General features: G+C 40.1%; 1 protein-coding gene across 16 annotated transcripts in view; it reads left to right on the top strand.

Annotated features, from left to right (window-relative positions):
• The window catches only part of KDM6A (lysine demethylase 6A), a 149,605-nt gene extending 139,746 nt beyond the window's left edge, over positions 1–9,859 (top strand). For 8 of the 16 annotated variants that reach the window (XM_088051717.1, XM_088051714.1, XM_088051715.1 and 5 more), the window contains 3 exons: positions 5,144–5,270; positions 6,195–6,365; positions 6,627–9,859. In XM_088051717.1, the coding sequence (XP_087907843.1) occupies positions 5,144–5,270; positions 6,195–6,365; positions 6,627–6,683 (355 nt within the window). In that variant the 3' untranslated portion in view covers positions 6,684–9,859. The other 8 variants (XM_005526512.3, XM_005526511.3, XM_005526510.3 and 5 more) reach the window with 3 other exon arrangements.
• Positions 9,860–15,148: the final 5,289 nt, after the last annotated feature.

Genomic DNA, 15,148 nt, shown 5'->3' with positions numbered 1-15,148 from the left:
CTGTTTTTCAAACACAACATTTATAGGTATCCCTAATTTTATTATGTTTTATGTGATGTTATTGTGGCATAGCTTTAGAATCATCTAAGTTACTTTTCTTAGTTAAATGTGCCATAGACTTAATTCAGCAATTTACAGAAAGTTGGCTTTGATCACAGTGGCTGTTCAGAGTATGTATCATCAGAAATAGGAAAATCAGGTCATCAACCCAAATATTAGAATTGGAATATATAGTCATTTTTACAGCAGAGTTAAATTCTACATTTCTAAAACTTGTAGTTAGTGTTCTCGTGCTGTCATTTGGAGATCCAGTGTAAATCTTTTAAATAAAGGCAAGTAGGAACTTGAGAGCCTCCTTCCCTTTGCTCTTCTGAACAATGAATTGATTGATATGTAAAATGATAAATGAGTTTAGTGACATTTCTCATATGCATATTCCAAAATGCAGGAATATTCCAGGCTTCAAGCATCTGTAGTGATTTTCTTTAAAGGGTGCAACTGCAAGAAATGTAAATCATATTGCAGCACCATACTGAGGTTGGGGAATGAATGAACATTTCAGCATATAGGTTTGTCTTAAAGTGGGGAAATTTATTCCAAAGCATATTACTCATCATGAAAATCTTCTGGTTTGCCAGAGTCTGCCAAAGCACTTCTGAGCCCTTCTTAGTCTTACCAGCATACTGGATCAACAGGCATTGAATCCTTTTATTGTTTGCCTTGAAATGGGCTTTTAAAAAACGGGTGAATTAACTTGTGGAAAAAAGGGCAAAGAAAGAGAGTGTCTTTTCTTTCCCCCAGTGGGATTTATTGGTGACATCTGAGTGCGACACCTTTTTACAGTAGGAATTTAATTTAGGCTTGAACATCTGTTGCAGAATGGTGGCATTGGGGAAATGTTAAATTTGTAAGAGCTAAGAATGTTGGAAGTCGACAACAGGGAGGTTTGTAGTCACTCTAAAGCTTGATTATAGGGTAGCATTTGTGTGTGAATACTTTCCTAAAATCTAGGAACTGATACTTGGGGTAAATGAAGTATTTGCTGAAGGCCTGGCAGTCCTGACCCTTCAATTAAACAATTAGTGCTCATATTCCTAATGCCAGCTGTCATAAAAAGGAGAAGAGAAACTAAATAGTTAGAAATGAGAAACAGGCAAAAATGCAGGAGTGTGGGAGGGAGAAAGCCAGAAAGTCCATGTAAAAATACTGAATCCACGAGCTTCACTTTTATCTTTATTTATATAAAATTATATATAAAGCCCAGCAGATATCTATTGTAAGGCTCAAAGCAGTTCTGGAATGTTCTTGAAAAAAATAGGATTTTGGTATTTTGGCCAGTTGTATTTTGCATTTGCTGTGGTTTGGGTTTAAAAGGAGAAGAACGTGACTGAGCACAGCGTCTTTCTCCAAGAGAATCACTTAAAGCATTATGAAGAAACAGAGGACAAACTGGTAATTTGCTGTTGTCTTCCTGGCTGCCAGCAGCCCAGCTTTTTCTAGCAAGAGACTCAAACTTTAGGTGTACATTACAAATAAACAGAGATGCTGAGGAGCAGGTAGAAATTTTGGGTATGCATGCATTTGCTTTTTCTAGTCTACTGAAACCATCTCCAGTTTAGTTGGATGAAGCCTCCCCCATCCAGGTTAGTTTTCAGCCAGAAGTCAAGTTCCTGCTGTGGGTACAGAGGTGAAAAAGGGGATGATCAGCTCTGGTTTGTAATGTCCAGTAGCAGCAGCCTGAGATAACTTCTTGTTGGGGTCACTTCTGTAGTTAAGGAATAGCAGTTCCTAGAAGTCATTATCAGCACAGCACCTGGTGTCTGACCTTGGCTTTGTAAACACACTGCAAATGCAGAAACCTTCATGAATTTCCTTAAGATAGGGTAGCAGTTGCATAATTTTCCTGTGGACTCCTTGTCTGCAGGAAAAACCCTGTGGCAAGCAGCTGTTGTCCATGGCATCTGGATTTTCTGTGTACAAAATAGAGACATTTCTGAGTTACTTATGTAAGTGTATGCATGTGTATAAAAATGCTGGAAAAAATACATTTTTGATAGAGCTGGTTGAATTTCATCTTGGATAGCTGGCTTCATTGTCATCAGGAAATAAGTGACACAGCTGTCAACTTTTTGCTGAGCACAGGTCTGTCTAAAATTGCATGTCAAAGATGCATAAAGTGTTTCAGTAGTTTGGACTTCTGTCTCTGGAACTTCTTAGCTATCAGCATAGTACAAAAGATTAGCTCTTGGAAAATGATAAAAAGTAGCTTCTAATTCAATTTGAAAGATAAATTAAAATATGTCATATTGATTTGTGTGAAAGTAACCACCGCAGAGGCAGTAAACTAAAATTTGAGCATAGACATAAATACTGGAAACCAGATTAGTGATGAAAAGGAATGGAGTAGCAGAAGGGAAGAAGCAATAGAAGAAGGAAACTTTGCTTTTGGAAGAAATCTGACGCCTCGTTATATTTTTAGTTAATGTGCAGTTCAGTGCTGTCTTGCAAGATAAAAGTCAAAGAGCAAAACCTGAAACTTTCTCATGAGAAGTTTTTTAAAGATTTTATTTTAACAGTAGAAGCGTGAGTAGGAGCACAGCAGAAAAAAATGATTTAAAACTTGGCTGAGGGAGGACAGCCCTCACGAAGAGAAAAATTAACTGCAAACCTCTTAGATGGAAGCCAGAAGGATTTTTACAAATGCATCTGAGGAAGAGAAGAATTTTAGAGGTAGAGCGAACATAGTAATAAAGGCTTAAAAAATTAATTTCAAAGTAACTGAAATACTAAGTTCTATTACAGAAATAGTTTCAGAAATACAAAAGAACATGACATGGGAGAAATTATTTTGCACAAAATCATGAAGTTAGGTAAAATACTTTCCAGTGTCAGGGAAGATGTATTACTGGAAGGTACAAAGGGGTCGGTTCTGCATTTGCATTGGGATGGTCTCTGCACTTTTGAGACGTTTTACTGAATATCTAAGTATTCAAATGGGTTTATCACTGCCCTTCTAGAATAAATCAGGATTATGTCCAGTTTTAAATCCTCTTCTGTTGAATATTTGAATTTGACTGGACATGATTTACTCATACCTTTATGAGTAAATAAATGAGTATTTTTTTGCTTTACCTGCAAAGAATTTCAGAGAGGGGTGGTCTAGATTTTCTTCCAATTCAATTTTCACTTTCCCAAAATAAAAACGGGTCTGCAATACTAAAAGCTGGCCCCATTGAACTTGCACACTGTCACTTTGCTAGGAACTTTTTTGGCTTTCTTAAGGCCTCCCAAACTTCAGGAATTGTGGTGCATATTCACAGTAGTAGTTTGTATCCGTTCTCTCATATTTAAATATATAAAACAGTTAACATCTACATTTTCACGTGCCATTAGTAGGACCTGAATTTTATCCAAGGAGGGGGAGTTCACCTTCAAGCTATTGTTTTCTGCTTTGTATGTGAATTTGGCAAACACTGTAGCAGTGTTGTAAGTGGGGTACATTCTGGGCAGTTCTTTTTTCACAAGGATGTAAAACACTTTGAAATTAACACTGTGAAAAGTCTTTGGAAGTCAAGAGTGAAGAACAGTGGTGGCAGGTCTGCTTGCAATTGCCCTTTGGGATGCCCAAAGACTTTTCCAGGTAACAGCAGAAGAGAAGAATGGTAGCTTTTAAGTTTATTTGAAATAATCAAGCTGTATTCCATAAATGAATGCTTTTCCAAAATTACTGAGCTTGTCAGGAGCACAATAACCCAACACTCAAATGAATTAATACTTAATCTGTCACCTGTGGTTGGCCTTAACATCGTAACTCACATTCACATCAAACTTCAGAAGTGTTAAAGGAGTTACAGCTTAATGAGCTGTATAATTTTCTTGAGATTGGGTACACGAAAATAAGATGTTGAACAGAGAAACACACTTTCAGTTTCGTGTTATCCTTACAGTGAGGGTGTTAGTAAAGCTACTGTTTCTAGTGAAGATGAAAAATATGAGTGTAAAACAAGAGGAGAGTATTTCAGAATCCTGAGATTCTATTAACAACTTGGAAACACATGAAAGAAATGTGGTTTTTTTAAAATAATGTATGTATTATATGTTTCAGGCTTTAAAATGGGAGAAGGATCAAGTTGAAAACACTTGATAGAACTCTTGAGCACTTTGTTTTCTGTCCAGTGTTTGTTTTTACCCTTAATTTTTTTCAATCTTCCTTCTGCATCTAATGAGCATGTAATGTAACCACCCTATGGAGGAGAAAATTGAAGGCTGCAAAGGCTGCAGCTGAAATAAATAGGGTAGCTGAGAGCTAAAATTATTGTAAATAACATTGTAATTTAGAAATTTGGCAGCTTTTTTTGAAGAATATACGTAGCTCATAAAATGGTAGAGAACAAGTTACATTTACTTGTAAGGAAGAGAACTGTATAAAATTGTGACAAAATTATTTTGATCCTTTTTTTTACCTTTACAGTGGTATGACAGGGAATTATGGGGTTTAATATGATATTTGAACAGTTTTTCTCTTCATTCATAAAATAATTGCTAGAATTTTTTTTTTGTCTGTTCCTTTTCCTTTTGCATGGGAGAAGATACATGCTCATAGATTCTGTCTCCACTGTCTGTAAAGTGATTCCTTAGAATTGGGATTGGAATTGGAACTTGGGGTTTCAGAAAACTTGGGATAATAGAGTTCAGTAGTTCTGAGAAAGTAACAGGAGTTATAGGATGTTGAAAGAGTCCTTTGGATGAGGTTATAGTCACACAAAATGTAAACAGCTATGCTGAATTTAGCAGTTCAAGGTAACCTTTTGCTGACAAATTTATGGTTCAAAATAAAATAATGTGGATTGCTTTTGAAAACACATTGTTCTATTGTGCTTAAACAAGCATTCATGTGTTTCGGTCAAAAATGAAGGTACAGCCTGTTTGCAAGTCCTGAAAGAAATGATTGCATTGTCCATAAGCACAAGGTCTGACTTTTTCCTAAGCCATGAGTCCAGTGATTTTTTTCTAGGCAGCTGTTTCTGAAATCCCAGAGGAAGAGCAAGCTCCAGGTACAGGGTCTTGGAAGAAACTGAAGCCTTCTTGAGTTGTGCTATACAGTTGAATGTTGAACTGAACACACAACTGCTTTTGGTTGCAGGTACTGCCTGTTAAGAACTCTCAAACAGTGTCAGACACTGAGGGAAGCTCTGATTGCTGCAGGAAAGGAGATTGTCTGGCATGGACGAGCAAAGGACGAGCCAGCTCATTACTGTAGCATTTGTGAGGTCAGTAAAAATGTGTTGGGTCATCTACTCTTGTAATATTTATTTAAATTTTGCCCTGTCTTTTGTTGTTGATGATGTTTATATTTTGCTTTTAAGCTGCAGCATCTGCTCTGTGCTGTAAGCACATCAGTGTGATGCAGTACTGCCTTCCAGGAGCTCATCCAGATGTTTTTCTAGACATGGGCTGTATTTTGCTGAAGGCTCTCCCACAGTACTCCCACAACATTGTTTTTCACTAGGTCCATTTTCAGTTCTCAGTTACTATAAAATGTTGTTATCCCTTCCTGCATGAAATTTGATCTGCTGAGCTTCATTTTAAAGGTATATCTGTATTCATTTCAGAAGCCATCAGCACACCCAGAAGAGAGAGAACTTAAGTCCTTTTTTTCCTGCAGAACATACCTTTTTGCTGTTTTTTTTCTATTTACTGTTAATAGTTGCTTTAAAGTATTGGATAATCGTTTTCATGAAGCTTAAAAGAAAATAATATTTTCCTACCTCCTGAAAATCAGCTTCTAGTTAACCTCTGACTGAGCCTCTTGGGCAGGATGAGCATGTGGCTCAGTATTAAGGAAATAAATTCCAAACTTCTTTAGCAGACAGTAAAAAGGAGAAATAGGTATAATTGTTTGAAATCCCCACCTTACTGAGTAACCCCTATTCAGCAAATGAATCCTGCTTTGTCAATATTGACCCAAAGCTTTCCCATGGTGCTGTTCATGCAGACATCCTAAGTGTAATATTAGTGGTTTTACACTTCTCTGCCTGAGCCTCAGGAGAATAGATTTTCCCTGAACAAATCTAATTTTTCTCTTTGCATGCACAGGGTAAGGTTGTAAATCTTGAAGAAAACACAGTTTTCAAGTTTTTAACTTTCTAAAAAATGAAATTGTAACGCTTGGCTTTCTGTTTCCTGTCTAATAGGTGGAAGTCTTTGATCTGCTTTTTGTCACTAGTGAGAGCAATTCTCGAAAGACCTATGTTGTACATTGCCAAGACTGTGCACGAAAGATAAGCACGAACCTGGAAAACTTTGTGGTGCTAGAACAGTACAAAATGGAGGACTTGATGCAAGTCTATGATCAATTTACATTAGTAAGTCAAATTAATAAGTGGGTGCATAAATATATTATTTGTAAAGCAGTTGTAGACTGTCTTGGTGCTCCACTGTACGAGTACCGTGGACTTTCTGATTCAAATGGAGGTTTGGGTTGTGTGTGATGTTTGCAGAACAAAACCTGAAGAGTCAGAATTGTGTGAAATACTACAGTAACTTACTGCAGAACATAACCACTGAGTTTTCAGGAAAAGTATGATGTTACAATTCATAAAGTTGTGGCTTTAAAAATCCAATAGAGATCACCTGAAGACCATAACTGGATCAGATGGAGATGGGAAGAATCAGGACAGTGAAGCTTGGAGAAACTAGCACCAGGTTCAAGAGCATCTCTAATACATTGGTTGTGGTATGAAGTCAGTATAGCAGCAGAGCATCCTATGCACTCAGACCCTTCCTTCCCCTTCCCCACCCATCCCCTCCCAAATCAGCACTGTCCTTCTGCTTAGCAAGTGGATGCTCTCAAACAGTTCTGTCTCTTGGCTTGGGGCCTCCTTTGCATTTCAATTTAAAGCAAAAAGCCTCTTTGCCATTATAGCTCTGTGCTATATATGGCAGCCTCCTGCTTTGAACTGTGTCAGCACAACTGTCCTAACATTTCACCCAGGTTTCATTGTTCCAGGCAAAGATGGCTTTTTTTGTAACCACGATGAAAGCGATGCTGGATGTATTTAAAAGTCTTGGCTTTCTGTCGAAGGAGACAAACATTGGACTAAGTGTTATGGGAATTTCATGTTGGATTTAATATGACAGCCCAGTAAGGGCTGTGCCTTTTGATTCATTTCCAGGAGCTGCAGAAAATGTGTGTTTAGTTATTTCATGTATTGGTAGCATGCCAAGTTGTGACCTTCTGAGTTAAGGCCTCAGGGTTTGTCAGCAGAGGCTGGTGAGAGTGTGGGACCCTGTCCTCTGAATTTAATTCTCTTCATTAGTCCCACAGAACCTGGGTTGGTTGAACTTCAGTTCACACTTCTAGGAGGTCACTGTCATTATAGTCTGTGAAATGCTGCAATTTCAAAGTGATGATCTGTTACAGAAAAATACATAAACACCTCAGATACTTCATCCAGCTGAGTGGAAATGGGGAAGAATATTTCTGTGTGGAGATGAGGGAGGGAGGGTATTTTGCTGTCTGTGCTTATACATTATATAAGTAACAGTGATGATACTGTCCCTAGAACAAGGGTTCTCAACCTGTGAGTAGCTCCTTCCCCCACCAAAACCTGAAGTGGGTCCCTAAAGGATGCTGATAATCATTCTTTGTGTGAAGTTGGTGCACCATTCATTTATATTAAAGGGGATACACAATCAACTGGGAAGGGTCACAGCCTAGAAGTGACATCCCTCAAATGTAGGAGGAGAGTTAAGGTTTGCTGTAAATCACAGGATGAAGATAATCTCAACTGGCAAAGGTGCAATAGGCCAAAGAGAGACTGGGGTAAAGTACCAGGAGCAAACACAGGGTTGAGCCAGCATTAGAGTTCCTTAGCTGGGTACTCAGGTGTGGTCTAAAGTGGCTTTAAAGACTGTGAGCAGCTTTTTGAAGGGGTTCCACAGATGACCAGGAAAAGAGGAAATGGCATCAAAGACTCAGAACTTTGATGGAGTGCCACAAGGTGCAATACTGGGAAAGCAGTTAAGTGTCTTCTGGACCTCATTTCCTGACAGCAGGCAGGAACAAGACACCTCACTTGACTCTTGAGGCACTGTGTCCCCATGTCAGAGAATCTAAGACCCTTTCCACAAATACCTTAACCTCAGGAGGGTATGCTGCTGCTCAGGTAGAGGGGAGGATGGAAAATGAAGCCCACAAAGGCTTTGGAGAGTAACAAATGGACCATCTCCCCATTGGTAAACAGGTTGAGAATCCCTGTTTTAGAGTGTATAAAGATATATCTATACTGAGGCCACGTGGAGCTCTTTGCTGCCACAGTGGGACTTGTGGCTGCTCACATCATGTTAACACAGACATCCCCACAGCATACTCCAGTCTGCAGTACAGGCAAAATCCTAATGCAGAGTGTTCATAAAATACATGTTGTATTTGAGTAAAGTGGAAAAAAATGCCATTATTCTCTCAAAAGAGTCCTGAAGTGTAAAAAGAATAGTATGTGTGACTTTTAAACTCTCATGGTTACAGTTTGTGCAGGTCTTAGTTAAACACAGAGTTTTGCACCCTTGTAGAAAAGGTAATTTAATGTTTTCTCTTTCAGGCTCCTCCATTGCCATCCTCCTCATCTTGACATTTTTTCATGGACATTAAATGAAAACTTTTCTGATATTCAGGAAGTGACCCAGTTCTGCACCACTGATTTTTGTAGCTATCCCGTAAGGCTGCTGGCTGAAAGCTGTGTCTATGCAACCTTCCAAGTGCGGAGTGTCAACCAACTGGACAGGAGAGAGCACTGCCTCCTACTCCAGAACTCAAAACAAATAAAGCTCATCCAGCTGTACTTCAAAAAAATAATTCCATGTTTTGTATATATCTGACAAAACTGGCAACATTATACAGACTACTGACTTGAAGACCACCTCTTTTGTATTTCTCTGTTTCTGGGCTGATGAGTTGGTTTCATCCATTTTTCCCCCTCCAGAATTTCCCTTGGAAAAAGTACTAGCTTAGCTGGTCATTTCTTTGTAAGGTAGTTAGAAATTTTAAGTCTTTCTTTGGGCAACTTTTTTTTTTCCTTTTTTTTTCTTTTTTTTCTTTTTTTTTTAATGTGAAGACTTAGGTGATATAAATTTTTTACTGCTTTTATGTTTTTCTGTCTTGTTTTGAAACCATGACGGTTACACTTTTGGTTCCTAAATAAAATTTAAAACAATTAACAGCCAAGTCACAAAGATAAATGGGTTGCACATAGACTAAGGAATAAACTTCAGATTTGTGATTTTTGTTTCTAATCTTGATGTAAATTTACACTATTTATAAATACATATTTATTGCTTGAAAATATTTGTGAATGGAATGCTGTTATTTTTTCCAGATTACCTGCCATTGAAATTTTAAGGAGTTCTGTAATTTCAAACACTACTCCTATTACATTTTCTATATGTAAATAAAACTGCTTAGCATTGTACAGAAACTTTTATTAAAATTGTTTAATGTTTAAAGTTTTTCTATTGTTTGAGTTTTAAAAAGATTTTATGTACAGTGCCCAGTTTTTGTTCTTTTTTGAATCTGATTATATATATTTTATATATACTCTTGTGCTTGTGTATATATATAATATATATAGAAACTCGAATATAAATATGTGTATAAAGATTTAGAGACTAAATTTTTCTCGTTTTAAGTTTTACATCTATGGTAGATTTGAGGTGTCTACTGTAAAGTATTGCTTACAAAAGTATGATTATTTTTAAAGAAATATATGGTATGTATCCTCAAGACATAGAATGACCTTCAGACTGGTTTATTGTTAAATTGCACTTTTTGCAATAACAGACCAATAAATAGTTGCTGCCAAAATGTAGTAGTAGAAAATAAGTAACGGCTAAATTCTAAAGCTCTTTAAGAAAATACCAACTTTGACAGGAAGTTTGGCACTAGTTTTAGAGGAGGAATGAAGAAGACTGAGCTTTGGTGGGGATGTTCTCTAGATTTCAACCAAATTGCAACTTATATATTACAATATGTTCTATTAACAATTTTAAAAGTTAAGACTGAATCATCTTGGCGTCGTTGTTGACCCCAAAAAAGGACGTTGTTTTGTGGTATTCTATTGTATTTTCACATATTTTGTAATACGAATTCACTGGTAAATTTTTGAAGCACTAGGTTTATTTAGGACAAGTTTATAATATATCATTGTAACAGTTTGCAGTTTTAATGATGGTATTTATTTTAAGTTGCTCCTTTCTCATTAGCTTCTTGAAAATGCATTAAATCTAAATTTCAAAATTGATAGCTTTCTTATCGATCAGAGTTGACTGATGCGGAAGGTTCTGCATCGAACAGTTTCTCGTAATTTCTCATTAGTGGGGTATGTTAGTGATTGCATTGTTCAATTTTTTGTAATCAATGTGAAGTGTTACAGGCACAGAGCATGCAGATAGTTCCTTTTGAACAAAAAGAATCGCCTCTTATGTTGTAGCTTCAAACAAAGGGTGTTTTAATGAAGAATCAGCACAGTTTATCTAACGCTGTTACAACAGTTTAACCACAGTTAGACCTGACTTTCTTGCTAGTTCTTACTAGTTGGACAAAAGAGGGTAGAGATTAAAGAAAAGCATCATGAAATGCTCTTGCCAGCAAAATTATCAACTAGCAGTTAGGAAGCCAGTATTTGCAGTTCTGTAAAGGTGTAAGTCTCAGCTCTTGATAACAAACTCTACAAGTCATAATTTTTTTTTTTTTACTTATGTATTTTATGCAGTCATAAATATTGTAATCTTGACAAACCATGCTGCAACTGAAAAGCTACTCCTTTAAAGTAGTCTTAAACCCAAATAAAAGCAAGATACACTTACCTCAACTAATGGTAAACAGAAGGTCCTCATTTCTCAGTGCTGTAAAAGAACATTGCTAATTAGGGAAAGAGCTTCTGTGTGCTAATCAGAAGGGCTTTGTACCTTTCCTCTCCTTTGGAAAAGAGGATATGGCATTACCAAGGACTGATATTCAGATTTTGCCGATGAGCGAGTAGACCAAATCAGCAGAGCATCAGGCAGCATTCCTCATGCTGTGGGAAGGGTTGTCATGAATTGGAATTGCTGCAGGGCTTTAATATTTTGCAGTTTCCATACTTAATCACACACTGCTCCCAAGCAATGGACAGTTTGGGTCTATAAGCTGCTATGATTTAGAATGCTTTTGTTTCACTTTATTAAAAAAAGCACAAGTTAATATTTCGTCAGTTGTACTTCTTAAGAAGCACTTCTGCTTCGTCAGTTATGAAGCACATGATGCCAAGTGAAGCATTTGTAATCTCTGAGTGTTTCCAAGCATTAGGATTTGGGCAGGATGGGGGGAGGCTGGAGCTGAACTTGCCATGGAATCTGTCTTGAGGCCCTTGAGTTCCACAGCTGAGCCCTACTGCGAGGGATTCTGATCTGCTTGTGGCTACAAATTGTAGTAGCAGGCAGATACAAGATGAAAATGGCCAAAGATGGCAAGAATTTTCATTAAGTTACAGGCTGAGAGAAAAATTATACTGTGAGGGGATGGATAGAACCAGAGATAAAAACAGGTGTTTAAAAAAAAATAGTATGAAGTCCAATTCCAGATAAGAAGGAATTAGAGCAACATTTGCTACTGATCTGTGGGTCTGAGAACTGTCCTTGAGGAGCTTGACAAGAAGGGATCCTTAAATGGGTAGAATAAATAGTCATATGTTTCTGAGTGTAATTAACTCCTTCCATAAATATATTCAACAGTATTTGAAATACTTGAAAGCTTCCCTCTGGATACATAACTTGGGAGCAGTTTATCTTTGCTTTTTGGGGAAGTCCTACCAGTGGTTACAGTTGAGAAGCAGTGATGTTGGTATCTGTATACAAAGTATTTAGATAAAAATCACTAGAAAGTGAGAAGTTTCTACTGACAGGAAATCCCAAAGCTTCCTGAATTTGTGTAGCAGAGAACTTGTTGATCCTAAGGACAAAGTACCCTGAATCTGTGCCTTGCTATGTGGAAGAAGGACTTTCCAAGTAACATTAAAATGATGATGCTAGGCTTGAATGAGCACAGCTTGGCTAAGTTGGTCAAAGGTGGGCAAGACTGGGGGATTTCACAGCTGGTGATTTCCTGGCCACAAACACATTTATTGGTTAATAAAGAGAAGGAAGGTGCAGGGAAGAGAGTGCTCAAGACCATAGGGAAGAGTGTGCTTGTCCTTGGTTGCTGCCCTGGTCCTGGGAAGGGGTTAGGAGGGAGGAGGGTGTTTAAACTTGAGCTTACCTAAGTCAGAACCATTTTGTCTGGAGCCAGAGTAGAGAGCCAGGATGAGGCCAGCAGGAAAGCTTTATGTAAGAGGGACTTGTCATAAGAAGGCCATGGAACAGTTGGAGCAGGTTCAGAGAAGGGCCATGAAGTTGACAAGGAGGACTGGAGCACGTCCCCTTTGAAGACAGGCTGGGAAAGATGGGGCTGTTCATCCTGGAGAAGAGAAAGTTGTGTGGAGAGCTCGGCACCTTCCAGATTCTGAAGGGGCTACAGGGAAGCTGGAGAGGAACTTTTTTGCCAGAAGCTGTAGTGATGGGAGAAGGGGGAAATGGCTACAAATTAAAAGTGGGGAAATTTAGCTCAGATATTAGGGAGCAATTCTTCCCTGTGAGAGTGGAGAGGCCCTGGCACAGGTTGCCCAGAGAAGCTGTGAATGCCCCATCCCTGGCAGTGTTCAAGGCCAGGCTGGATAAAAGCCTTGAGGAACCTGGTCTGGTGGGAGGTTCTCCTGCCCATGGCTGGGCTTTGGGACTAGATGAGCTCTGAAGTCTATTCTAAGCTCTTAACAAAAACGATTCCATGATCTTCCATGCCTGCTTTAGCCAGTGTGGGAATAGGCAGAGGACTCACTCCAGCTGGGGGTGCACGGAGACAAGGCTGGTGAATGTGAGGATTTACCTTGGGGACAGGTCAAAGCCAGCTGGTGCTGCCTGTTCCCATTGTGCTGGTGCTGTCTGTTCCCATTGTGCTGGTGCTGAGAGTGGAGGAAGGAGGGGTGCAGGTGATGCCCAGGCAAGTACAAGCAGAAAATGAGGCTGAAGCTCAACTCCAGGCGAGCTCAGTGCAGGGCTGCTGCCCGAGGGCCGTGGAGAGGGCACAGGGTGCCAGGGACGAGGCTGCCAGCAAGGCAATGATGCAGGCATGGGGAGACCACAGGGCAGCCTCGCTCCAGGAAAACAACAGCATTCCTCCAGAAAGAGGGGAGAGCATTTAGAGGAGGAGGTGAAACATGACATCTCCTTGTTGGTGCTGGGAACTCCATGCAAAGCTGAAAAGGGAGGAGAGGGAGAGCAGCTGCTGGGCAGAGCCCCCGTGGTGACAGGGACATGGGGAGGGTGTGCGGCACAGGCTGTGTCTGCACTAGGAGCGCAGGGACCATCCCTGAGTCCCCACAGGAGGGAGGAGCTGTGCCATCAGCTGCTGTGCCCAGCAGGAGCAGTGCTCACCTCTCCCACTCCCGTTGCAGTGGGATAAAGGGAGCAGGCATGAGTTGTAGAGCTGAGGGCTGAGGTGCATATATCCATGTTTATTTTGGGAAACCATAAAATCACTGAAGGTTTGGAAGATGAGAAGAGGAACTCACCGTGGCAGCAGCAGGGAAGGCTCAGCTCCCAGCCTCACCAGGGTAGCAGTGCCTGTTTTACAGGGCACTGCCAGCTCCTGCTGCCTTGTTAAAGGGTTAAAATGCAATTGCTGCTGCCCTTGCAGCAGCAGGGCACACACAGCAGCTGGGGGATGTGTGTAGACCTGGGGTGAAAATGGATTTACCATTGGAGCCCTCTGCCTCCCTCCTGTCCTTCCCCCGAGCTCCTCACGGGCAGTGGTTCCTCTCTCACAGAAGGCAGCACACTCTGCTGTGTTAGGATGGAGCACTGCTCCCAAATGGCATCCCACAATTTTGGTATTTTCAAGCTGTAGGACAGAGCAATTTAAAAGTAGCAAAATCCCAGGCAAGGGTTAATGGGTGGGCTAATGGTTAAACAAATGGGCTAAAGCACTGACTCCTTTAATTCACGGAGCTGGAAGGTTCTTGATGGAGTCACACCCGAACATCTCAGCCATTGCCAGGGTCCATGGGAGCACTGAAACGTGGCAGGAGAGAGTTGGTTCCAAGTACATGCAAAAAACTTAAAATCATTGAAAGAGTCAGGAAGGGACACCACAAGAGAAGACTGAGAGAAGAAATAGCCTAAGATGTGTGCAGTGGCATGGCTGGGCTATCATTTAGTTCAGCCTTATGGGCACAGAAAAAAATAAACAGGAATAAAGGATGTTTTCACCCCTTTCTTCCTCAGTACTTTTCATCACCAAATCAGTGGGAAACTGAGTAGTCCTTTGAGAAAATTGTGCTTTTCTTGTGGCAGTGGTCAGTCAGCTGTAGCTGTCAGTGCCATATGCTGAGTGCAACATGCAGTTCATGTCTTGGATGCTGCTGGAGCTTTAATCTGTTCAGTTTTAACTACATAAAATTTAGGGGATTTGGGTTGTTTTGCTCCCCCAGAAGAACATCACTGTGGGACTGTCCCACAGGCTGGCCCTCACAGCAGTAACTTCAAGAATTTTTGTGGCACCTGGAGAAGGCTGAGAGGTGGGCAGTGGGTGCAAACAGGGTTTGGTCACCTGTCTGCAAGAAAGGTTCAGGTGGGTGCTAAAATGACCTATTTAGAAAACAAAGTGGTCCTTGGGTAGGAGTGAACATTGGCTACTGGAGGACAAGTGAGCCACCAGGAACAGCTTCATTTGGGCTGTGATGAAATCCAAGGACAAGAACTAGCAGCCAGTCACAATTGCCACAAGTTTTGGGGTTTTTTGGGGGGTTGCAGGGGGGAGTGTGGAAGGCTTTTTTAGAGTAGTAGCACTAGGCAGGGTATCCAGTGCAATGTGATAAGAGTATCTGCTGTGGTTCCAGTAGTTGAAGACCTCCTTAAAGGTCAGATGCCTTCATAGCTGAAGATCTGGAAACATATTCCAGGGGCTCAGGAGCTGCTGGCAGGCTCAGGGCAGACTTACAGATCGATATTTATGTGCAGGACTTTGTCTTGCTTGAGATGCCAGTGTTACCTCTAGTGTCCCAGATTAAATTAGGAACATCAC

This window comes from Pseudopodoces humilis, chromosome 2, assembly GCF_049639895.1.
Source record: "Pseudopodoces humilis isolate 2021_Gansu_Grassland_sample_001 chromosome 2, ASM4963989v1, whole genome shotgun sequence".
Taxonomy (NCBI): Eukaryota; Metazoa; Chordata; class Aves; order Passeriformes; family Paridae; genus Pseudopodoces; species Pseudopodoces humilis.
This window is presented reverse-complemented; position numbering and strand designations above follow the sequence as displayed.